Raw genomic sequence first — 26,200 nt, 5'->3', positions numbered from 1 at the left:
GACGATTGTGCCAGCCTATCAAGGGTATGAACATTGTTAAGTGATGGTGGACCACTTTACGAAGTTTGCTGTTGTAACCCCTACACGAGATCAGTCATATGTAAAAACTTCTTTCAAGTATACAGCTGCCCACAACGAATCCATTCTGAGCAGGGGGGCTGTTTTTTGGGAAAAGTGATGGAAGAGTTACAAAAAAAAAAAGTTGTCAGATCACACAGCTGAATAATAAAAAACAATTCTTTATTTAACACTATCATAAAAAGATGTAGATATATCCACAAATAGATAAAAGCAGAGTCACATTCTTACGCCTTTCTGGCTATCAGCCCTTAGTCGTAGAATATTTGTGAATATATCTACACATTTTTATGATGGTGTGAAATAAAGAAGAATTGTTTTTTATTATTCAGCTGTGTGATCTGAGAACTTTTTTTTTTCCTCTCATTGTGATCCGACGATCAGACGGAATTTTTTGGATCGCTGCTGGCAAATTCAAGGCTACCAAGCACATTGACACGGTGAGGCATTCCATTTTTCCCTGCATTTTTTCTGTTGATGGAAGAGTTACACTGGTTATATCAGATAGAGAAGTCCCGCACTACACCCTACCACCCACAAGGAAATGGAGCCTGCGAGCAATTCAATCATACTCTCATTCGGATGCTGAGAACACTGGAAGAAGATCGGAAAGCGTGATGGCCTGAGTAAGTGGCTGAATTGGTATGGGTGTATAACAACCGGGTAAACCGAGTGACCGGTTATGCTCCGTACACCTTGCTGTTTGGGTGTCCAGGGAAAGAGATCGCTGAACTGGAGCTGGAGCCTGAGGAGGAGTATCCCCGGGTGGGGGTGTCTACCTGGATTCAAGAGCATCGGTATCGATTGCAGACCTTGTATCACCTAGTGCGGACCAAACTGCAAGAATTAGAGCACGCAGAGAGAATTCCTTTACGAGGTATGGATCCTCAAGTGGGCGACCGTGTGTTAGTATTGGAGAAACGCCCTCGAGGTAAGTTACAATATTGGTGGGAGAAACACCCATATCGAGTGAAATGGCGAATTGACCGCATGGAACCTGTCTATGAAATACAACCCGAAAGGGGTGAGGACTCAGCCACTCGGATAGTCCACCGAAACATGCTTCGGCCCTGCCTGTCAAAGGATCTTAATCCAATCAGCAGTGAACCAGATGTTCCCGAGGAACCGGCACCAAAGGTAGAAGATTGAGAAGAAGAAGAATAGGGGCCTGGAAGATCACCTGAGGGTCCCCCGGCAGAACAAATTCCCGAAGTTCCTGAAGGCCCTGCACCGGTGGAACCAGACACCCCACCACCCTCCTCCATGCAGCCTGACTCAACTACTCAAGGTGACTCAATTACTCCTTCTGAGCTAAGGCGCTCCAAACGGACAACAGCTGTAATACCCCTCAATCGATACAATCAGGACCAATTTGTTTGGAAGCAAACTGTTCAAGAAACCATAGGACCCCAACGTATTCTACGAAAAACCTCGACAGTGAAATAGCGAGCACAAGGAGAGGGGGAATGTAGGAAGATGGACCAGGCCAGTGGTGCCTCTCCTGTGCCGGTCCTGGAATCAAAGGGACTGTTACCACTGTTGCAAGGGGGAAGGCATTCAGACCTGGACCATCCTTTGTACTGGACTGAAGGGGGCGTGACTGAGATAAAAGGGGCTGTGCACGGGAACTGGGGAGACTTGGCGGGAAGACAGAGAGCGCAGCAGGAGACAGTTAATTCTCTATCCGTGAGCTGACTCCTGAATACCGTCCCTCACTGCTGTATGCTGCCGCACACTTCCTCTGACCGTGAGGGCATTGACTGTGTGCCTACACCTACCTTTGAGACAGAATTGACTGCGCATGCCATTCCGCAGACCAAATTTAAAAAAAAAATTCAGATTTTCTTTCACTACTAAATTAATAAAAAAAACTTGACATATTTGTTATCCCATAACTGTACTAATGAGCACAATCATACTGCTAAGTCATTTTTACCACAAAATGTAAGCCGTAAAAACAATTCACAAATAACAGTGTCAGAATTGTGCTTTTTTTTTCATAATTTCATTCCACTTGGAAACTTTTTCCCGTTTTCCAGTACATTATATACATGAATGGTGTCATTCAAAAGTACAACTCCTCTGGCAAAAATAAACCCCGTAGGGTTGCAGAGATATCGGCCTTTTTATTCAGTGCTAGTTTTTGTGGTCTTACCCAATGGGGTGTTGAATCCAGGGTAATAATGCAGAGCTGCCTAAAGACACGTGCCAGAGAATCCTGTGAGTTATGCCCTCTGTCACCCTCATATTGAGCATAGGATCTGGCAATCTCTTCTACATGTTCAATGACCCCCCCACTGAGCAGAGGGTCTGTAATGCAGCCACCTCCTCTGCTGTGGTCGTATGAATAGGAGGCAACAGACTTGTGTTGCCAATGTCCCAGACTTTGTGGGGCCATATTACCAGTTATGAATATTGGGATTTTAGTGTCATAGATTTAGATTCTATAGATAACTTGGACCCACTGAAGTGTCTGACCGTCGCAAAATGGCCGTTCATCCGTGATTACACCCGCTTCCATGTATCCATGTGTTGTTTTAACTGATTAAAAAGAATCATTGCAGCTGATCACCGAGTGCCACTGTTTCCTGCTTCTCTTGATTAGACTTGTAGGTTCTATAGACATGAGAGACATATTTTCAGCATTGTGGCACAGAGCCGAACACAATGCATTCACTTGAATTGCTGTGTGGCCTGCCCATTAGGCCAGAATTAATATTGGCCAGATGGGTAAAGTTGTACATGCCATGTCTCATGTATAAGACGCTAACATTCCCTCCTTCCCCCTCCTTAACAGCCTGTGTCCGCACTGGTAATAGGACACTTCCCCTATAGCATTTGGCCTATCTCCACAGAAAGGAATGTTAATTAGTTAAGCTAAAGGAAGTCCTTTGTTTTCTGGGACATGTGTCTGAAATAAAACTATGAGATATTAAAATAGGCTAGGATGGACTCCGATCGCGACAGAAAAACGAAACAGACATTTCTGTGATCTGCGTGGATCCGGCTTCCCTACGGTAGCTCTTGCAAAGTTCTATCACCGCCAGAACCTGAGATATGTATTGCTCCCAAACAGAGTGCCCTAAGTATGGCATGTCTGATGTTGCTTTATTACATTTGATGAACTACAACCTATGAGGCCCTCAGTGTGTTGATACGAGCTTCCCTCGTTGAGATATGGTTATCATAAGTTTTTTAGTTAATTGGCAACTTGGAGAAAGGGGGGATGAACTTCTGCAGACTGCCCCTTTCGTAATGTCACAGACCCTGGGCTATAATGCACCCCTCCCTTACAATGAGTCAGTGGGAGCTACAGCGTCCGTGCCGACCAGAGCCCAGATGAGTGGAGATGTGTGGCTCCGCCTTCTCTCCCCAGCCACATGGTCTGCCCGATACCGACTAAGCACATGTGAGTGTTACTTTCTGTCTTTTTAATCCCCTTTATGTTATATTTGTATTGTACATATGTAATGTCTCAACTTTATAGCAACTTTTATCTATGTAATCACTGCCCACATTCTTTTGGGAATAAATGATAAAATCTATTAGCTCTGTCTCCATGCTCTAAGAAACAAACTATGCACCTTTTTTAGATAATCGCTACTAATTTCAGGGGTTTGCCGCGGACCCTCTTAATTAACTCTTTGACTAAGTAAAGCGTGGCTGGTGGCAGAGTGGTGTGTGCGGCTGGCGAGGCTAGCTGGCAGTATAGAAGGGTCTTATATTGCTGAATGAGTGGTTGAGGCCACAGCATTGATAATTCCCTTACTGTAGTGGTCTAATTGCCCGTGCACAGCAAGCAGCCCGTCCGGTGACTAATTATCCTAGGTGCAGTTCCCTGACTGACCTGAGGGTAAGGGGGGCGCCGGAGAGCTGCGAGTTCCAAAGTGAAACTGAGAAAGCGGGATATACATAAATCCCCGCAGTTTTTGGAAGGTTGTTAGCAGTGGTGAGGCAACCAAAATACCCCCATGCAATAAATTGTTAGAGCAAATTTAGCTTGCTGTGTTTTTGCCACATGGTGCCAGTGGTGGGATAACTAAGATAAGCCCCCACTGTGCCTGTGATAGCCGTGTGCCGGCAGTGCGTCACGTCCCTCTGTCCGCTGACAAACCCATGTCGGTGGTGGGATCATGACCTATTGGTGGCACAGGGTCCGCTGTCCGTCACAATTTGGTGGCAGCGGCTCGCCCATTCATCACATATTGGTGGCAGCGGTGGGATAATCCTAGAGCATTAGTGATTTGGTTTGAGCAATCATTCCTCTCACTAAAGACCTGCACGGTTCCTGCGGGAATCCTGCATCATAGGTTTTTGAGAACAGACTCAGTGGTTACTAGTCCTGAGACATTTGTGTGTACATGCGAGTATTCCCTTCCTTCTCTCCGTTTTTCTTTTCTATCTTTTATTTGGCAACCATGGCTACAATGGGAGCAGAGTGGTATAAGCAGCATAACAAGGCATTTCTTATTGCCCTCTGCAGGGTGTGGCGGATCGACACAATGAACAAAAACAAAGCCCAACTGATCGCGGCTCTGGTGCAACGGGAAAACGATCAGAGCCCAGCGAACACAGAAGCGGGCCCAAGTAACAATGGGGCTGCAGCAGAGGCTCCACTCCTGAGCGTTGGCTCCACATACAATCCGGACAGATTGGACCCCTACCTGCAAGCGGCCTTGGACGAACTCCCCGCCGAAGACCGTGAGGGGCGGGTGAGGCTGATCCAGCAATAACGGAAGGAGGCCCGAGCCGAACACCAAGCACAGGCGGAGAGAGCCGAGCGCCAAGCTGAGGCTGAGAGAGCCGGGCGCCAGGCGCAGAGGGCCCATGAACTGGAGGTGCTCCAGCGGGGGGGAATGCCCCCACAGCCCGAAGCAGTGAGCCCAGCAGCGTCCAGACTCCTAAACCCCGGCAAGAGCATTTTCCCGTAATGGAAAAGGACGGGGACTTGGACACGTTTCTGCGAGCCTTTGAGAAAGCCTGCCGACAGTACTGGCTGGATAAGGTCCAATGGGCCAGGTACTTGACCCCAGGACTAAAAGGCAAAGCTCTGGAGGCGTTAGCTTCTCTACCGTCAGAAGATGATGATGACTATGATGCCATCAAGCAAGCTCTGATCGCCAAATACCGGCTGACACCTGAGGTATACCGAAAGAAGTTCCGGAACCTCCAACGTGGCCCACACGATAGCTATAGTGATGTGGTGCAAGGACTCAGGACCCACTTTGACCAGTGGATCCATGGACTGTCCATTGATTCCTTTGAGCTGCTACGGGACCTGATGATCAAAGACCAGTTCCTGCATCTTTGCCAAGCTGAGGTCCGACAGTTCATCCTGGACCGCGAACCACCAAATGCGGACAAAGCGGCGCAGATCGCAGACAACTATGAGGCCAACTGGAAGCCAGAGGCACGGAGGCCAGTCACCACCAGCTGGAGAGGGGGTAAGCCTGCAACCAACCCCAGTGCCCCAGCTAGCCGTCTCTCCGGAGGCCCTGTCCCTGTTGCCAACACCAGGCCTACTACTGACAGTCGCCTGTGTTTCCACTGGAAGCGGCCTGGTCACCTCAGTTACACCTGTGCGGAAAAGCCGAAGAACCCCCCAGCCAAGGCCTCTGGGCCAAACGCCTCTGTTCTTTTGGTGGGAGGTGTGGTTGGGAGGATTGACGACAACGTTCAACCCGTCCAGGTAGGGGTCCGTCTTGCTTCAGGCCTCAAGGACACAGGGGCTGAACGAACCCTCATCCATCCTGGACTGGCGACCCCTGAAGAGTTTGTTGAGGGGAAAACCCTGACTGTCACCGGGATCGGGGGTACCCGCTGTCCCTTGCCAGTGGCCCAGGTATTTCTTGATTGGGGTGCTGGGAGCGGGGTGAGGGAAGTGGGAGTGTCTGAAAACCTGCCCACTGATGTTTTATTGGGGACTGACTTAGGGAGGATGGTTGCATACTATGTCCCTGACACCCTCCCCCAATCTGATAATAAGGGTAACGTTAACCCTGGTGGTGATGATGATGATGATGATGATGGGAAACTGAATGTGTTACCGGCTAATGACTTGATGAGTAATGATGCAACTAACAACCATTCTTTCCCCAGGAATGATGCTGATGGTGATGTAAATGTACCAAAGAAACCTGATAACCATTCTTTTCCTAGGAATGATGATGATGATGTATCTGTGCCGACTGAACCTGTTAACCCTTTCTTTGAAACGGTAGATGTGTCCACAGGTACCGAAGTGCTCGGCCCCCTCAATCTGCGGAGTGAGACGGCTGAGGAACCCCTGGCAGGAGCAAGCAACGGTGCTCAAGGAAATGGGGAAGTGCATGGGGACCATGAGGATGGTAATGCCATGCAACTGACCAGTGCCACCGAGGAAGGTAACTGGCCCATAAGTAGCACTGCTCCTAAAGGGTTGGGGGTGGATGGAGAAGTAGGGCCCATAGCAGCCCTGATTGGTGGGTCTGTAGAAATCCCCAGGGAGACAGCATACATAGCAGCTGTCACACGCAGTCAGAGTGCCCAGATAGCACGTAGCGCCCTGTCTTCTGGACTCTCTTCTGCTACAGGAGAGACTGAACCAGAGGTGAACTCAGAGCAGGTTCCAGAGGGTCCCAGTAAGGAAGGAACCCTGAAGTCACTTCTGGCAGCCTCCAGCAAGGAGTTTCAGGCAGCTCTGCACTCAGATGCAAGCCTGGAGAAATTGAGACACCTCGCCGAGACGCCCACCTCCGAGTCTGATAAGGAGAGGGTGTTCTGGGAACGAGGAAGGTTGTACCGGGAGACAGTACCCGGAGATTCCCAACAGGAGTGGTTGAGGGAAAGACAGCTAGTCGTCCCCCTACAGCTCAGAACTGAGTTGTTGCGGATTGCCCATGAGATTCCACTCACTGGACACTTGGGGATCAGCAAAACAAAGGCACGGCTGTCTCAATACTTCTATTGGCCCAAGATGGGGACAGAGGTAACACAATACTGCCGCACCTGTTACACCTGTCAAAAAGTGGGTAAGGCGGGGCCTGATCTTAAGGCTCCCATTATTCCTTTGCCGGTGATAGAGGAGCCTTTCCAGAGAATCGCGGTGGACATTGTAGGCCCACTGGCCGTCCCCAGCAGCTCTGGAAAGCAATACATTCTCACCGTGGTAGACTACGCTACCCGGTACCCAGAGGCAGTAGCTCTGTCTTCAACCAGGGCAGATAAGGTGGCTGACGCACTGGTGACCATCTTTTCAAGGGTAGGATTTCCCAGGGTGATGCTTACCGATCAAGGGACCCAATTTATGTCTCGCCTAATGGAGGCTCTCTGTGAGAAAATGCAGGTGAAGCACCTGGTATCGAGTGCGTATCACCCACAGACTAATGGTTTGTATGAACGCTTCAACGGTACCCTCAAACAGATGCTCCGCATGCTGGTTGAGACCCAAGGGCGCGACTTGGAGCGGTACCTCCCACACCTGCTGTTCGCTTACAGAGAAGTTCCGCAGGCCTCGACCGGGTTCTCCCCCTTCGATCTCCTGTATGGCAGGCAAGTCCGGGGACCCCTTGGGTTGATAAGAGAATCCTGGGAAGATGAGCCAAACCCCACAGAAGTGTCCATCGTGGATTATGTCATGCGCTTCCGTGACAGCAGGCTCAGGCTGACCAGAAGCACTGGTACGACCAGAACACCCAGGAGCGGACCTAACAGGTGGGTCAAAAGGTGTGAGTGCTGGTCCCCGTACCAACGGATAAGCTTCAGGCAGCCTGGGAAGGCCCATACATCGTCCACCAAAAGCTCAACCCGGTCACCTATGTGGTCACGCTTGACTATGCTCGGGGTAGGCGCAAGGCCTTTCACGTCAACATGCTGAAGGCGCACCACGAGCGTGAAGCTTGCATCCTACCGGTCTGCAACCTGCCCGAGGATGGGGAGGAAAATCCCCTCCTGGGCATGCTGGCCCAAGTCAAGGCCAATGGGTCCAATGAGGACATGGAGATAAGTGGTTTGCTAACCGTATCCCAGCGGTCGCAGTTGGTGGAAACCCTGGATCCCTTCCAGGCAGTGTTCACCAACCGACCTGGGAGGATGGAGTTAGCGGTTCATGAGGTGGACACCGGAAATCACGCCCCACTACGGCGAACACCTTATCAGATCTCTGAGGCGGTGCAACAAGTCATGCGCCAAGAGATCGAGGAGATGTTAAGGCTGGGGATGATTCGATGGTCAAAAAGCGCGTGGGCCTCACCTGTAGTCCTCGTGCCTAAAAAGGATCGAACCACCCGGTTCTGCGTGGACTAAAGGGGGCTCAACGCCATCACAACCTCTGATGCCCACCCGATGCCGCGCATCGAGGATCTGCTTGAGCGGTTGGCAAAGTGGACGCAATTGTGTCCTGGCCCACCCCCAGAGCCAAGAAACAGGTGAAGTCCTTCTATAGGCAGTTCATGCAGGACTATAGCGCCCTTGCAAAACCCTTGACTGACCTCACCAAGCAGAGGCTACCCCAAACAGTCAACTGGACAGATGACTCTGAGGCGGCCTTCCAAGCTTTGAAAGCAGCCCTGTGCAACTCTCCAGTGTTGAGAGCAGTCAACAGCAGTCGCCCGTTTCTGGTACAGACCGACGCCAGCGAGTTTGGCCTCGGTGCGGTGCTCAGCCAGGTCGACTCGGGGAACCAGGAGCACCCCGTGTTGTACCTGAGCTGGAAACTTTTGCTGAGGGAAGTGGCATCGAGAAGGAGTGTCTGGCCATGGTGTGGGCACTGCAACATTTGCAGCCCTACCTGTACGGGCGCACCTTCACGGTGGTTACCGATCACAACCCTCTGAGCTGGTTGCTCACAGTGTCTGGAACCAATGGAAGGTACGACTTTACAGTACAACACAAAAAGGGCAGCAAACATGGAAATGTCGATGGGTTGTCCCGCCGGGGCAAACCCGCTGAGGTGCGCATGGCCGATTACCGAGAGGTAATGCCTCCGTAGCGCCCTCTAAAAGGGGGAGGTGTAATGTAAAATGTCTATAAAGTATGATGTTTCTAGAACCTTCTAGAAATCTCCCACTTCACTCTGATGAGAAATTCAGCCTGTCAGCTCCTACAGCTTCCCTCCTTCCCTCTCCTTAACAGCCTGTGTCCGCACTGGTAATAGGACACTTCCCCTATAGCATTTGGCCTATCTCCACAGAAAGGAATGTTAGTTAGTTAAGCTAAAGAAGTCCTTTGTTTTCTGGGACATGTGTCTGTAATAAAACTATGAGAGATATTAAAATAGGCTAGCATGGGCTCCGATCACGACAGAAAAATGAAATGGACATTTCTGTGATCTGCGCGGACCCGGCTTCCCTACGGTGGCTCTTGCAAAGTTCTATCACCGCCAGAACTTGAGATATGGATTGCTCCCAAACGGAGTGTCCTAAGTATGGCATGTCTGATGTTGCTTTATTACATTCGATGAACTACAGCCTATGAGGCCCTCAGTGTGTTGATACGAGCTTCCCTCATTGAGATATGGTTATCATAAGTTTTTTAGTTCATTGGCAACTTGGAGAAAGGGGGGATGAACTTCTGCAGACTGCCCCTTTCGTAATGTCACAGACCCTGGGCTATAAGGCACCCTCCCTTACAATGAGTCAGTGGGAGCTACAGCGTCCGTGCCGACCAGAACCCAGATGAGTGGAGACGTGTGGCTCCGCCTTCTCTCCCCAGCCACATGGTCTGCCTGATACCGACTAAGCACATGTGAGTGTTACTTTCTGTCTTTTTAATCCCCTTTATGTTATATTTGTATTGTACATATGTAATGTCTCAACTTTATAGCAACTTTTATCTATGTAATCACTGCCCGCATTCTTTTGGGAATAAATGATAAAATCTATTAGTTCTGTCTCCATGCTCTAAGAAACGAACTATGCGCCTTTTTTAGATAATCGCTACTAATTTCAGGGGTTTGCCGCGGACCCTCTTAATTAACTCTTTGATTAAGTAAAGCGTGGCTGGTGGCAGCGTGGTGTGCATGGCTGGTGAGGCTAGCTGGCAGTACAGAAGGGTCTTATATTGCTGAATGAGTGGTTGAGGCCACAGCATTGATAATTCCCTTACCGCAGTAGTCTAATTGCCCATGCACAACAAGCAGCCCGTCCGGCGACTAATTATCCTAGGTGCAGTTCCCTGACTGACCTGAGGGTAAGGGGGGCGCCGGAGAGCTGCGAGTTCCAAAGTGGAACTGAGAAAGCGGGATATACATAAATCCCCGCAGTTCTTGGAAGGTTGTTAGCAGTGGTGGGGCAACCAAAATACCCCCCTGAAATAAATTGTTAGAGCAAGATTAGCTTGCTGTGCTTTGCCACATGGTGCCAGTGGTGGGATAACTAAGATAAGCCCCCACTGTGCCTGTGATAGCCGTGTGCCGGCAATGCGTCACGTCCCTCTGTCCGCTGACAAACCCGTGTCAGTGGTGGGATCGTGACCTATTGGTGGCACAGGGTCCGCTGTCCGTCACAATTTGGTGGCAGCGGCCTGCCCGTTCATCACACGGGGATCTTATAATTTTTGGTACCTGATCCTTCATCTTATTTACCAGCCCCATATGAGGTCATCGTAACTAGTAACTTTCTTTTGTTTAACCCTTTAATTTTTTCTATGACTGTTTATACTGTATTGTCTTGTCTCTTTTGTAAAATCTCTTGTATATATTTATAAGCAGTGCCTAATTGTTGGATTGAATATATAAAATTTAATAGCTTAATTACTCTTGCTCTATAAAATACTCCCCTGAAGGCTTATGAGGCTCAACATTACTACTAACAGGTGTCGAAATGGTCTGTAATAAAAATTTAGTGGTGGCAGCAAATTTTCCTTTGGTTATTGCAAAGCATTGTAAGGGGGTGAGATATAATGTCCTTCTTGCTTCCCTTCCTCTAATTGCCGGTGATTTGTTAATGTTTACATATTGCTAATACTGATAATGTATATGTTGAATGCTTGCAGTTCTGCTACATATGATGTATTACAGCTCACTTTACTGGTACTGCCACATTTGTATATGTGTTACCATGCTCTTGAGGCTGCGTTTCTAAGTGATATACTGTATATATTGTAAAGTAATGTGCATTGATATTTATTTACAGTTCAGGGTAAGTCAGTGCATCCTTTTTGGGGGACCTAAGAGGAGGACACTTTGGTAGATAGTTGTTATACATAGGGTAAGTGTAGTTCTGTTGTGGGCCACTAGATGGGGGCATACTAGTGTAGGCATACTAGTGGGCCGTATAGGTATAGCTGATAGGATGTTTATAGAGGGTTAATTGTAGGAGGAGCTGCCGGGTAGTAGAGAGAAGTTTTTAGAAAGTTAAGTCAGACGGGGCCAGGGTGCCCTAGTGTCCACATGGGCTATAGGCATGGATAGCTTGGCAGCCAAGTAACACTAAAGTGCTGCAGTGCTGCAGCCCACATTACCCACAGCCACTGTGTGTCATAGCAGTGGGCCAGAACAGGATAGGAAAGATGTGGCGACCTATCACCTGGACAGATGCTTTTAGGGCAGGAGTCGGTTGGACTGAGGAGATGAAGGAAGTTGGAGCTTCGACGAGATCAGTACAGATGGGCAGGATGCTTTACCAGAGGCAACCAAACCTGGTGACTGATGATTTTGAGTCTGGGGCGAAACAGGCAGAAAGAATTGTCATTATGGCGAGGTCAGGCCAGTCAGGCCAGGAAAAAACTGGAGAGCAGTCTAGGACGGTTCGATCCGGGCATGTACTGTACACAAGTGACAGCCAGAAAGGGAAAGATGAGGAAACAAGTAAATGTCACGATGTACCAACTGTGGATGTAACGCTTGAAGTATTCAGTAAAGAAAATGTTAAAGTTAACTTGGACTGTGTCCCCATTGCTGGGGGTCGCTTGGAAGAGGGACCGTCATCGCCTGGGAAGTGCCCAGAGGAAGCTGAATTTAAAGATGCAGGTACGCCGAAGAGAAGAGTACAGTTTTCTGTAGGGGAAGGACTGGACATAGATGTTGCAGTAATTCAGGTCACGACTACAGTCCTGTCCCTCCCTTACACTTGGCATAGTCGCCAGTATGCGACTACCTCACAATGCGGAGAACCCGCTGAAAGAAATTATGATGAAGATGTGTGTGCGACTGCTGTGCCCCCGGAAGATGACTGGGAGAAAGAGCAAGTAGTTGTTGTAACTGAAGAAGAAATTGTGCAAGAAATACCGGATTTACCTACTACCAACTTTGTGACAACATCGGACTTGACTACTGAATTGAACTTGACTGACTGGAGAAGAGAAGCCAACACCTCTACTGTGACAAGATGGCGGCAGTATTATTTGCTAAATAAATCTTGCCAAATCAGACAAGGTGATTTTCTGGATTTGTTTACTCATTTTGACTCTCATAGTTGTGATCTGCCTATGATGTCAATTACAGGCCTCTCTCATCTTTATAAGTGGGAGAACTTGCACAATTGGAGGCTGACTAAATACTTTTTTTCCCCACTGTGTGTGTACCGTCCATGAGAGGTATCATTGCAGCTAACCTCCTTCCTGCCCAGATAGATCTGAAAATTAGAGATAGAACCTACAGTATATAGGGGAAAATTGGTGAAGAATACAGAATACAAATCATATAATTGCTAGAAATAGTTACATTATGCATGCTTGAGGTGATGGGGAATATGCCGCTGATGGTCACCCACCACTAACTGTTTGTATTACACTAACATTCGGTTTACAGCTTCCGTTCTGTTTCAATAGCAAAGTATTTGGCATTGTACTGTATGGACGTTGAGAACACTAGTTGCCCGCAGTACTAACCACCAGCCACAGGAGGCCACTGTTTCCCATGTAACTCCTTTATGACTCTTGCTGGAACAGGACATACTGCATGTTCATACAGAATATAAATACCCCGTTCAGTGAGGAGACATAAAAACAGCTCTTCTGTTGGCAGAGACTTGTGCCATGTTGAACAGACTATGTTGTTCTGGTTTGAGCTGCATTTCGACAGTGCCAGATGGAGCTCCAGGCTGGGGGGTGGTTCAAGCAACTAGGAGGAAGTTCATCACAGGAAAGGGTTGGTCGGTGGCCAGAGGAGAGTCAGAGAAGAGACAAGAGAGGACACCCTCAGAGAGGAAGAGAATCATCATTGGGTGTGTTTGGGAAGGAATCAGTGGAAAAGGAAGCATGTTTCCGCAGTAGAGCTTCAGTAGCGGCATTGTTCTCCCTTAAACAGGCGAGTCGGGAGACTTACAGCAAGAAAATATTAGGAAAGTCACTAAGAGACTGGTGGAAATGGAAATGGTCTGTAGCGCTTGACAGACCTTGGAATCTGTGGTTAGTGAGATGGTCTCAGCTAGTTTGGGCATGCATAGGAAGAAGACAGTAAGAGAATCTTTCTAACATCTGTTCCCAGGAAGTTTAGTTGGAGTGTACTAGTCACAGCGAAACACATTGACCTGGGTGGCGCTACCCTGGTGTTCTGGAGGTCCCTTGCTTATCCTGTAAATCTACAGTAACGGTCATAACAAGTGCTGAGATGCCGTCAGTAACCACCAAGAATATGCCTCTGTGTTGTGCAGAAGAGAACAGAAAGTGTACTTCCTGCTATCCTTTGTATGCCAACTGGACTGTCAGTAATGGTGTTATAGGGGTGCGCCGCCATGTCAAACATGGCAGAGCTGAATCTGAAGGTGTCCGTAGCATTCACAACAGCATCACACACACTCAGGGACTGCGTTTTCCTGTAGCATGACCAGGGCATGGAAGACAAGTACCTCGTCCACGGGTAACGCCCAGTGCCACATTAAACATGTACACAGACATGATAACTTACACTGAAAAATTGCCAAAAAGTAAAATTATGCTTTAAGATTTCTTCCCATTAGCCACCTGAACATAAGCAGCAATAAACTGATTCAGCCCTTAACTTTTATATAGAAGCCTTCTCAGCGTCTAATCTGAGCTTGTCTAATCTGGGCAAACATCATTGTAAAAGAAGGCAGAGGAGAGCAGTGCTGACATCACTTATTGTGAATGATGGATCCTGTGTTATCTACTGTATATAAAGATGGAACCTTTCATTGTAATCCTGTCTGTGATTATAAGGACTCTGCTGAAAATTCCTCAGAATGGAGCAGGAAGTGTGGCTCTAATATAAGGCTTAAAGGCCAGTCTGAAAATTGCAAGATTTTGGTTTGGTTTTTTTTACACAGATACAGAAATGGAAAATTGAAACAAAAGTTTTAATATAAAAATCTGATTGAAACAATAGGTCATTTTATCATAGCTCCTTCACTTTAATATTAGATAAAGATAAGCCAAGCAAACACAAAATGTCTCTTTTTTTAAATGAGGATTTTATTTACTGAATGAAAAAAACTGTGCAATTCTACCTGGCTCGATGTGAAGAAATAATTGCCCATTAGCTACTAAATCAACCACTTAACCAATTTTAATGAACAATTTGGTTCAATTTCACAGTGACACGCAACCATAACTACTGCCAGATCTTAAATCGATACATTAGTTAAATAGAACCTGACTGACAATGTGAAGCTGGGTAGAAGGTCTCAAAATGCAGCATATTCTAAAGAGATTGATATACAAATGTCTAACCAAGTAATTGAAATCTACCATTCTGGTAACAAAACTACTGCTTGACCTCTTGACGTACAGTGAGAGAAAAAGTAGAGAACAGTAATACATTTTCACAGGTATGACCAACCTACCAGAATTCACTAAGAGCACAACGTCATCGACTACATGTGGTCACAAAAGAACCCAAACGAATAGCTAAAGAACTTCAGGCCTCATTTGCATCAGCTGGAGAATAGCAAAGTGAAAAACACAGCCAACCAAAAAGAACACAAAGACGTATCTCGAATGTCCCAAAAAAATACCTGGATGACCTCAAAAATATTCAGAAGTGAGTGTCCTCAGTCAATGGGAAATAAAACTCGGCATTGAGCGGATGGCATTCATCCACTCAATGCCGACTTTTATTCCCCATTGACTTGCATTGGGGTTGGGTTTCGGACGAAACTCTAACTTTTTTGGCCCTAGTCGGACCAGTTTCATCCTAATCAAATTTTGTTTCATGAAACCCGATCCGACCAAAGACGCTCAACTATACTTTTAATGGCTAACTGAAAAGATGGTAACAAATTGCAAGCTTTCGAGACTACTCAGCTCTCTTCATCATGCATTGACTAATATAAAATCTGAAGAATCGCACAGCACAGAAATAATGCAGTAGATAAGCAAAAGTGATGTAAAGCAGAACTATCATTATGGGAGAGTGATAGACAGTTTTGGCTATAAATATTGGAACAGTTCATAGATAAGGAGTGTGAATGTTTTTTTGTCCTCTGATTAGGGTCTGGTTCTGTGTTGTGATGCTGCCACAATGTCTTAAGAGCAAATTCCTTAACTGATGTAAAAAGACATAAATCCATGCGACATACTCATTCCTGCTCTGAGCGCCTCAAAGGTCGTCTTGATTTTATACTCCTAGACTCTTCTGTCTATCTGAGATTTGAAATTACCTTTCAAAACAATATATCTTTGTACCGTGTTAGCCAGTAGATAGAAGAATATTTAAAATTGAGAGTCCTGAGTGGTTGATACCTTTTAATGGCTAACTGAAAAGATCATAACAAATTGCAAGCTTTCGAGACTACTCAGGTCTCTTCATCAGGCTAGACTAATGCAACATCTGAAGAATCACATATTTATACACAAGACAGCACAGAAATAATGCAATAGAAAAGACAAGTGATGTGAAGCAGAATTGTCATTATAGGAGAGGTTTAAACATAAATATTGGAGCAGTTCATAGATAATGACCTTGAAAGTTTTATTGCCCTCTGATGAGGTCTAGTTCTGTGTTGTGATGACCTCAGAAGGTCTGAAGAGCAAATTCCTTAATTGATGTAAAAAGACGTAAAGACATAGAGACATCCCTGTATCAGAAGCCAATCGACCGTCCAACATACCTTAAATGGGACAGTTTCCATCCAAAACACATAAAAAATTGCAAACGTTCTGCTTCACGTCATCTTTTCAGTTAGCCATTAAAAGGTATCAAACACTGAGGACTCTCTATTTTTCTTTCAAAACAAGTAATTTCATGTCTGTAGTGCTGTGATCAGGCATACAAAAATGTTTTGCCACAGGTAGATCTATTCTTTCTTCTCTTATTGTGTGGCGATGAGAATTCATCCTTGTTCTCAGTTTTTGCCCGGTCTCCCCCACATACAGACCCCCAGTTGGACATTTAGTACAAATATTTAAATACACTACATTAGATGTGATGCAGCTGAAAGTACCTGATGTGAATTGAGGATCTTTATCTTGTCCATGGTCATTATCAATGGACAGGTTTTACATTTTTTCTGGTTGCAAGAAAATGTTCCTGCAGATGTTGGAGAGGACTTGGAGCTTCTGACAATGATGCTTCTTAGATTTGGGGGCTGCCTAAAACACAGTAGTGGGGGGGTCTGGAAAAATGGTTTGCAATCAGGCATCTTTTTGTAGTAAAGGTTGTAATTTCCGTGCAGCTCCCCTTAGCACTTCCGGATTTGGATTGTAGGTGACTACTAGAGGCACCCAATTATTTTCTTCTTTAGCTTTGTAACGTAGCAGATGATTCCTTGACATTCTGGTGGCTCTTGTAATTTGGTTTTGAATTGTTCTTGGTTGGTAGCCCTGATTCAAAAAGGTCTTTCTGAGGCGACTATCCAAGAACAATCCTCTTCTATGTTGGTTGGAAAAATCTTCTCTCCTCCAGACGCAGAGAATGCCCCCTTGTGACCATCACATTCCTTGGTATAAACAGATCCTCGGAGAGATATTTGTATTGTCCTCTTATATACTTATACATGGTTATTAGATCATCCCTCAGTCATCTTTTTTCTAGACTAAATAATCCTAATTTTGCTAATCTCTCTGGGTATTGTAGTTCCCCCATACCCTTTATTAATTTTGTTGCCCTCCTTTGTACTTGCTGTAGTTTCATTACATCCTTCCTGAGCACTGGTGCCCAAAACTGTACACAGTACTCCATGTACGGTCTAACCAGGGATTTGTATAGAGACAGTATAATGCTCTCATTATGTGTATCCAGACCTCTTTTAATGCATCCCGTGATCCTGTTTGCCTTGGCAGCTGCTGCCTGGCACTGGCTGCTCCAGGTAAGTTTATCATTAACTAGGATCCCCAAGTCCTTCTCCATGTCAGATTTACCCAGTGGTTTCCCATTCAGTGTGTAATGGTGATATTGATTTCTTCTTCCCACGTGTATAACCTTACATTTATCATTGTTAAACCACATCTGCTGCCTCTCAGCCCAAGTTTCCAACTTATCCAGATCCATCTGTAGCAGAATACTATCTTCTCTTGCATTGACTGCTTTACATAGAGTTGTATCATCTGCAAATATCAATATTTTACTGTGTAAACCTTCTACCAGATTGTTAATAAATATGTTGAAGAGAATAGGTCCCAACACCGACCCTGTGGTAACCCACTGGTCACAGCAACCCAGTTAGAGAATATATCATTTATAACTACCCTCTGCTTTCTATCACTAAGCCAGATACTTACCCATTTACACGCATTTTCCCCTAGACCTAGCATTCTCATTTTGTGTACCAACCTCTTGTGTGGCACAGTATCAAACGCTTTGGAAAAATCAAGATATACCATGTCCAATGACTCACCTTGGTCCAGTCTACAGCTTACCTCTTCATAAAAACTGATTAGGTCAGTTTCAGTTAAACAGTTATACTCATTGAGACAATCCAGAATAGCATCCCTCAGAAACCCTTCAAATATTTTACCAACAATAAAGGTTAGACTTAGACCTGTTTCACACTTTAGTTTTCTGGCGTCAGTCAAAATCCGCCATTTTGATGGAATAACGTATCCGTCAAAATTAGTAAAAAACGGATGCAACTGATCAGTTTTTCGCCTGATCCATCTAGCAGATCCGCTGAAAAAACGGATCCATTTAATCAGTTGCATCTGTTTTTTTTCATCCATGTTTTGACGGATCCATTGAAACTGCAGACTTTGGAATTTAAAGGAACACGATGAGAGAGAGAGAGAGATTTTTTGGTGCCAGAAAGGCTTTTGGGGTTAAATTAAAGGAAAAGAAGTGAAAAAACGGAATCCGATGACGGATCCATTTTTTCACGGACAGCGACGGATCCGCCGCCCATAGGTGTCCATTCTAGCTGACAACGGACGGCGAAGGATCCGTCACTGTCCGCCTTTTTGAGTGAGACAAAAAAGTTCCTAGGGACGTTTTTTCGGTCGACAGACAGCTATTTTCCGATGGATCCGTTGTACAACGGACGAAACGGAAGGCCATCCATCACAGTCCGTCACTAATACAAGTCTATGGGGGAAAAAATGGATCCGCCAGGCAAATCCGTCAGATCTGTTTTTTTCTGCTAATGACTGATTGTGACTGATGCCAGAAAACTGCAGTGTGAAACAGGGCTTACTGGCCTTTAATGTCCAGGTTCACTTTTAGAGCCCTTTTTGAGTATTGGTACCACATTTGCTATGCCCAAGTCCTGTGGAACAGACCCCGTCGCAATAGAGTCCCTAAATATAAGAAATAATGAAGACATATTTAATATGATGACCTAATGTTATCAAATTCTGTGCAGTACCTTTGGGTTAAAGATCCTCTTTATACCCCTGGATAAAATCCTTGAGGGGTGTAGCTTCAAAAATGGGGTCAATTGTGGGGGATTTCCACTCTTTAGTTACATCAGTGGGTCTCCAAATGTAAAAATGGAGTCCTCTCTCTATTCCAGCAATTTTTGTGTTCAAAAAGTCAAACGGTGCTGCTTCCCTTCCAAATCCTGCCGTGTGCCAAAATAGTAATTTTCCATCACATATCAACATACTCAGGAGAAATTGCACAGCACATTTTGAGGTCTAATTTCTCCTGTTTCCCTTGTGAAGTAAAAAATTTGGGGCTGAAGCTAAATTTTTGTGAAAAAAAAGTTAAAAAGTTCATGTGAAGAACTTGAAGGGTTAATAAACTTCTTGAATATGGTTTTGAGTACTTTGAGCACTGCAGTTTTTATAATGTTATCACTTTGGGGTATTTCCTTTCATATAGACTACTTAAAGTCACTTTAAATGTGGCTCCTAAAAAATGGTTTTGTTAATTTTACTGGAAAATTGAGAAATTGCTGATCAACTTTGAACCCTTCTAACTTCCTAACCAAAAAAATTATGTTTAAAAAATGATGCTGATGTAAAGTAGACATGGGAAAATGTTATTTATTCATTATTTTATGTGAAATAACTGATTTAAGAGCATAATAATTTAAAGTTTGAAAATTTTGACATTTTCAAATCTTTTGTCAAATGTTTGATATTTTCATAAATATACGCAAATCATATCAACCAAAATTTACCACTAACATGAAGTAGAATATGTCACGAAAAAACATTCTAAGAATCAGTGGGATTCGTTGAAGCGTTCCAGAGGTATTGCCACATAAACTGACAGTGGTCAGATTTAAAAAATGTGGCCTGGTCACTAAGGTCAACATTAGCTCCATCACTAAGGGGTTAAAATAGAATTTAGATTTTGATTCCCAATGGTGATAGTCATTGATGATGTTTTTAAGGCGCCGTGGAAATTAAGTAAGTGAAATGAACAAACAGTTATCATTTTCAGGAGGGCAATTACGTTTTCACATGGGTAATACATGTTTTTAATAAATCTTTAGATATAACAATGAATAAGTTATTTAAAACACAAACGTAAAAGGAAGATTTTTGTTAACTATTTTCCTACCAGATAATATTGTTTCACTATTTATAGGCAATGCTGACAAGAGGCAACGGTGATACAGCCAGAAAGAAAGAAGATGATGAGCATCCGCGGCATCGGCTCATACCATTGGGGAGAAAAATTTATGAATTCTACAATGCACCTATTGTTAAATTCTGGTTCTATACAGTAAGTGACTTTACTATTATTAAAATGATTGTCAACTACTTTTATATTGATGGCGCCTGGCACCCCCACTGATCATCTATTTTCACCCCAGTCAGACGTAAGTAGTATACGGAGCGGAACCACAGTTGCATCCACTGTAGTGTAAACTCCCTTCAGTAGGCAGCAGCCACCAGGCAGTGGACGGATCTGTGGTGTACCGCTCTATATACTGTTTACTGCCAGAGAACATGGGACCCCATTCTTAAGATCTTTGATGATTCCAATAATTTATTGTTTAGCGTCTCGTGACAATACTGCTCTAATTTCAAGTAGGGACAGACGTATATATTACATAAGACCAGTTTTCTGGTCCAAATGCACTTAAAGGGAACCTTACAGCTGATACGGGCTGTATGTAAACGGCGCTGGTTGCATGATTTCTTCCATATATGTTTGACGCTGCAATGTTTCAGAGAAAAGCATAGTTTAATAGCTACGGGCCAAGCTGTACAGGAGACTAGTTGGAGAGGCGGGTCTCTGGAGGCTTTTCTCAGCCTGCTCTCCATGAGTGATTGTTCTCTCCCTATACATGCACACAGGGAAAGACCTGTCACTCTAAGGCAGCAGTGGGCAGGGAGAAGCCGCCAGGGACCCACCAGTAGCTATTAAACTTTATGGTGTTTCAGACAGAAACATAGTTTAAGAGATAAGTATACAGCTCTGGCAAAAATTAAGAGACCACTGCAAAGTTTTCAGTTTCTCTGATTTTTCTTTTTATAGGTATGTTTTTTGAGTAAAATGTACATTGCTGTTTTATTCTATAAACTATTGACAACATGTCTCCGAACTTTAAAGCTAAAAATGTTGTATTTATTTTCAGCAAATGAAGAGTTCAATATTTGGTGGAATAACCATGATTGCTATTCACAGCTTTCATGCGTCTTGGCATGCTTTCCACCAGTCTGTCACACTGCTTTTCGGTGACCTTATGCCACTCCTGGCACAAAAATTTAAGCAGTTCTTCTTTGTTTGATGGCTTGTGACTATTCATCATCCTCTTGATTACATTCCAGAGGTGTTCAATGGGGTTCAGGTCTGGACATTGGGCTGGCCATGACAGGGTCTTGATGTGGTGCTCCTTCATCCACTCATTGATTGACCTATGAATCTATGATTCTATGATTCTATGATTCTATGACCTGCTGTGTGGCATGAGGCATTGTCCTACTGTAAAAACCAGTCCTCAGAGTTGGGGAACATTGCCTGAGCAGAAGAACGCAAGTGTTTTTCAAGGATAACCTTGCTTGATTCATACATCCTTCGCAAAGATTAACCTGCCCAATCCCAGCTGAAGCATCCCAGGATCATCGCGGATCTACCACCAAATTTCAAAGTGGGTGCAAGACACTGTGGCTTGTACACCTCTCCAGTTCCCCGTCTAGCCATTAGACGACCAGGTGTTAGGCAAAGCTGAATATTAGACTCATCAGATAAGATTAATTTACTCCAAGTCTTCAATGGTCCAATCCTTATGGTCTTGGGCAAACTTCAGCCTGGCTCTCCTTTGCTTCTCATTGATGAAAGGCTTTTTTCTAGCTTTACATGATTTGAGCCCTGCCTCTATGAGCCTGTTGCGAACTATTCTTGCCATGCACTTCACCCCAGCTGCCATTTTCGATTCCTTTGGTAGGTCACTGGATGTCATCGTGCAATTGCTGAGTGACATTCGAATAAGATGATGGTCATCCCAGTCAGTGGAGAGTCGCTTTTGCCCTCTGCCGGTCTGTAGCTTTATTGTCCCCAATGTCTGCTGCTTGACCTTGTTGTAATGGACTATCATCTTTGAAATTTTAAGGATGGAGGCAACATGACGCTCACTGTATCCCTCTGCTAGTAAAGCCAGAATTGAGCCCTTTTTTTCCTCACTCAAGACTTTTCTTTTCAACTCCTTTGACATGGTTAAAAGTTATTTTTTTCATTCAAATTAATTTTGGGCTATTCCTAGCACTTGTTTGGCCATCCAGCTTGTCCTTTTGGAAGAGGATTTTGAAGACCACGGCAGAGTTTTTTTAACTTTCCTTTGTTAAATAAGATTTGGTTCAGGTGATCACATAATCAGAAGCACATTAAAGGGAATCTGTCACCTGCTTTTGGCGGGCGATGAAAACGAGGTCGGTCCGGTCCGATGGGCCCTGAGGCCCCCAGATCGCGCGTGTGTTATGATGTATTCACACTGCGGGGCTGGGGCCTCTGCAACACGCAGGCGCGATAGCCTGATGTCGGTTCTCGGGCAGCGCGCACTGCGCATGCCCGAGAACTCTTGTCACAGCGCAGGCGCCGGCATTCAAAACAGGAGGAGGTGGCGGCGCACAGGGGCATCATGATGGACAGATGGTGGGCGGCGCCGAGATACTGGACAGGCATGATGGACAGATGGTAGGCGGCTGAAACAGGGGGACACACCATACCTATGGGACACTTTACAGGTATGAGGAGCTATTTATAAAAGTTGATATTTCAGCTTTACTAGGGGTCAGAAATGGAAGAGCCACATTCACATAGTGCAGTCTTGGTGCTGCTGAAGGTGGCGCTTTTACTTAAAAACACCCTGGGGGGTGACAGGTTCCCTTTAAACTTTACATGACCTCTATGGTTTTATCCTGCACTTTCATATCCTTTTTTGGTTTATATATTGTAGAATGACCTTTTTTTTGCAGTGGAGATACGACCTGGTTACCCAAGTGATGTTATTATACTATGTCAAATTGATAATGTGACATTCTATGTTGTGGTTGTGTTATGTAAGGTTAGCCCATGCCTTACAGCGGCATGTAAAAGTTTGGGCACCCCGATCAAAATTACTGTTATTGTGAAGCTAATTGAAGATGAAATGATCTCTAAAAGGCCTAAAGTTAAAGATGACACATTTCCTTTGTATTTTAGACAAAAAATATACATTTATTTTCATCTTTTACATTTTAAAAATTGCAAAAAGGAAAATGGGCCAATGTTTAGTACCTACTAGCACCCCCTTTTGCAAGTATCACAGCTTGTAAAAAACACATTTTGTAGCCAAAAATGAGTCTTTCAATTCTTGTTTAAGGAATTTTCATCCATTCTTCCTTGGAAAATTCTTCCAGTTTTGTGATATTCCTGGGTCGTCTTGCATGTACTGCTATTTTGAAGTCTAACCACAGATTTTCAATGATGTTTAGATCAGGGGACTGTGAGGGCCATTGTAAAACCTTTAGCTTCCGCCTTTTGAGGTAGTCTATTGTGGATTTTCACATGTGTTAAGCTGATTTTTTGGTGATGGCATAAGAAAGGCTTTCTTCTGATGACTCTTCCATGAAGGCCATATTTGTGCAAGTGTCTCTACACAGTAGAACAATATATCACAGCTTCAGAGTCTGCAAAATCTTTCTGAAGGTCTTTTGCAGTCAAGTGGGGAGTCTGATTTGCCTCTCTAGCAATACTACAAGCAGCTTTCACTGAAATTTTGCTTGGTCTTCCAGATCTTATCTTGAACTCTAATGTTCCTGTTAATTGCCATTTCTTAACTACATTTTAAACTGAGGAAATGTCAACTTGAAAACTCTTTCCTATCTTCTTATAGCCTTCTCCTGCTTTGTGGGCCTCCACTATTTTCATTTTCAGAGGGCTAAGCAGCTGCTTAGAAGAAACTATGGATGCTGTTTTTGGGCACAAGGTTAGAGGAGGCTAGGTTTTTATAAAGCTGGGAGATTTGCATCACCTGGACTTTCCTAATGATGAAAGTGAAGAAGCCATAACACTAACAGGTTAATTAAGGTCTGATTCCTTGGTCGAAATTATCTGAGCACACAAATCTGCCTAAACTTTTGCATTATCCCATTTTCCTTTTTGTAATTTTTGAAATGTATAGAAGATGAAAATACAGTGGGGAAAAAGTATTTAGTCAGCCACCAATTGTGCAAGTTCTTCCACTTAAATAGATGAGAAAGGCCTGTAAATTACATCATAGGTAGACTACAACTATGAGAGTCAAAATGAGAAAGCAAATCCAAAAAATCACCTTGTCTGATTTGGCAAGATTTATTTTGCAAATTAGGGTGGAAAATAAGCATTTGGTCATTAACAAAAGTTCATCTCAATATTTTGTTACATATCTTGTGTGGGCAATAACAGAGGTCAAACTTTTTCTGTAAGTCTTCACAAGGTTGGTACACGCTGTTGGTGGTATGTTGGCCCATTCCTCCATGCAGATCTCCTCTAGACCGGTGATGTTTTGGGCCTGTCACTGGGCAACACAGACTTTCAAATCCCTCCAAAGGTTTTCTATGGAGTTAAGATCTGGAGACTGGCTAGGCCACTCCAGGACCTTCATATGCTTCTTACGAAGCCACTCCTTCATTGCCCTGGTGGTGTGCTTGGGATCATTATCATGCTGAAAGACCACCCATGTTTCATCTTCAATGCCCTTGCTCATGGAAGGAAGTTTGCACTCAAAATCTCACGATACATGGCCCCATTTGTTTTTTCATGTACGCAGATCAGTCGTCCTGGTCCCTTTGCAGAGAAACAGCCCCAAAGCATGATGTTGCCACCCCCATGCTTCACAGTAGGTATGGTGTTCTTTAGATGCAGCTAAGCATTCTGTCTCCTCGAAACATGAAGAGTTTTGTTTCTACCAGTTTTACTTTGGTTTCATCAGACCATATGATATTCTCCCAATACTCTTCTGGATAATCCAAATGTTCTTTAGCTAACTTCAGCCGGCCCGGACATGTACTGGCTTAAGCAGGGGGACACATCTGGCACTGCAGGATCTGAGTCCCTGGTGGCGTAGTGGGTTACTGATGGTAGCCTTTGTTATGGTGGTCCCAGCTCTATGCAGGTCATTCATTAGGTACCCCCGTGTGGTTCTGGGATTTTTGCTCACCGTTTTTGTGATAACTTTGACCCCACGGGGTGAGATCTTGCATGGAACCCCAGATTGAGGGAGATTATCAGTGGTCTTGTATATCTTCCATTTTCTTATTATTTCTCCCATTGTTGATTTCATCACATCAAGCTGCTTGCTTATTGCAGATTCAGTCTTCCCAGGCTAGTGCAGGGCTACAATTTTGTTTCTGGTGTCCTTCGACAGCTCTTTGGTCTTCACGATAGTGGAGTCTGGAGTGTGACTGTTTGAGGTTGTGGACAGGTGTCTTTTATACAGATAACAAGTTCAAACAGGTGCCATTACTACAGGTAGTAAGTGGAGGACAGAGGAGCCTCTTAAAAAACAATTTACTGGTCTGTGAGAGACAGAAATCTTGCATGTTTTTAGGTGACCCAATACTTATTTTCCACCCTAATTTACAAAATAAATCTTGTCAAATCAGACAAGGTGCTTTTCTGGATTTGTTATCTCATTTTGACTCTCATAGTTGTGGTCTACCTATGATGTCAATTACAGGCCTCTCTCATCTTTTTAAGTGGGAGAACTTGCTCAATTGGTGGCTGACTAAATACTTTTTTCCCCACTGTATATATATATATATATATATATATATATATATATATATATATATATTTGCCTAAAATGCAAAGGAAGTGTGTCATCTTTAACTTTTGGCCTTTTAGAGATGATTTAATCTTCAACTTGCTTAACTGTTCACAATAGCAGTAATTTTAACCAGGGTTTCCCAAACTTTTACATGACACTGTATGTGCTGCATACAGCTAGCAAGGTGTTATTCAAGGGCAGACGTATCATTGGTGCAACGCGTGCAGACACACAGTAGCCAAAAAAAGTAAAGGGCACATTTCGACCTTTATAGCAGATGGAATTATGCATTATGTGTAGTTATTGAACTGCAAAATGCCCATATATTGTTCCAGCACACAGGCCCGCCTCTGTCTGTGTCCACCAGTGGTGTTATTGCTGGTTATTATGCAGCTAGTTAGACATGTCACAACAATGTCGTACCTTTGTGTGACTAAAGATGTTTGTTATTTTCTGCGATGCGACAGATTTGCAACACAAGTGCAACCAGAATATTTGTCGCACGTTGCATGAAATATCTGAGTGACTAATTACTTTGTCATGTGGCAGGCACCCTCATGCCCCCTTGTACTATCTTTACATATAGGAAGGGGGAAAAAAAAAGCCAGCTCCCCAGTCTCAGTAGTAATCCA

General features: G+C 44.5%; 1 protein-coding gene across 1 annotated transcript in view; it reads left to right on the top strand.

Annotated features, from left to right (window-relative positions):
- The window catches only part of TRPM3 (transient receptor potential cation channel subfamily M member 3), a 710,253-nt gene that overhangs the window by 521,728 nt on the left and 162,325 nt on the right, over nt 1-26,200 (top strand). The window contains exon 18 of the mRNA XM_073543729.1: nt 19,922-20,059. Within this exon, the coding sequence (XP_073399830.1) occupies nt 19,922-20,059 (138 nt within the window). The remainder of the gene's footprint in view (nt 1-19,921; nt 20,060-26,200) is intronic.

The sequence above is a fragment of the Dendrobates tinctorius genome, unplaced genomic scaffold (genome assembly GCF_039654945.1).
Source record: "Dendrobates tinctorius isolate UK_male_01 unplaced genomic scaffold, ASM3965494v1 ptg000134l, whole genome shotgun sequence".
NCBI lineage: Eukaryota > Metazoa > Chordata > Amphibia > Anura > Dendrobatidae > Dendrobates > Dendrobates tinctorius.
This window is presented reverse-complemented; position numbering and strand designations above follow the sequence as displayed.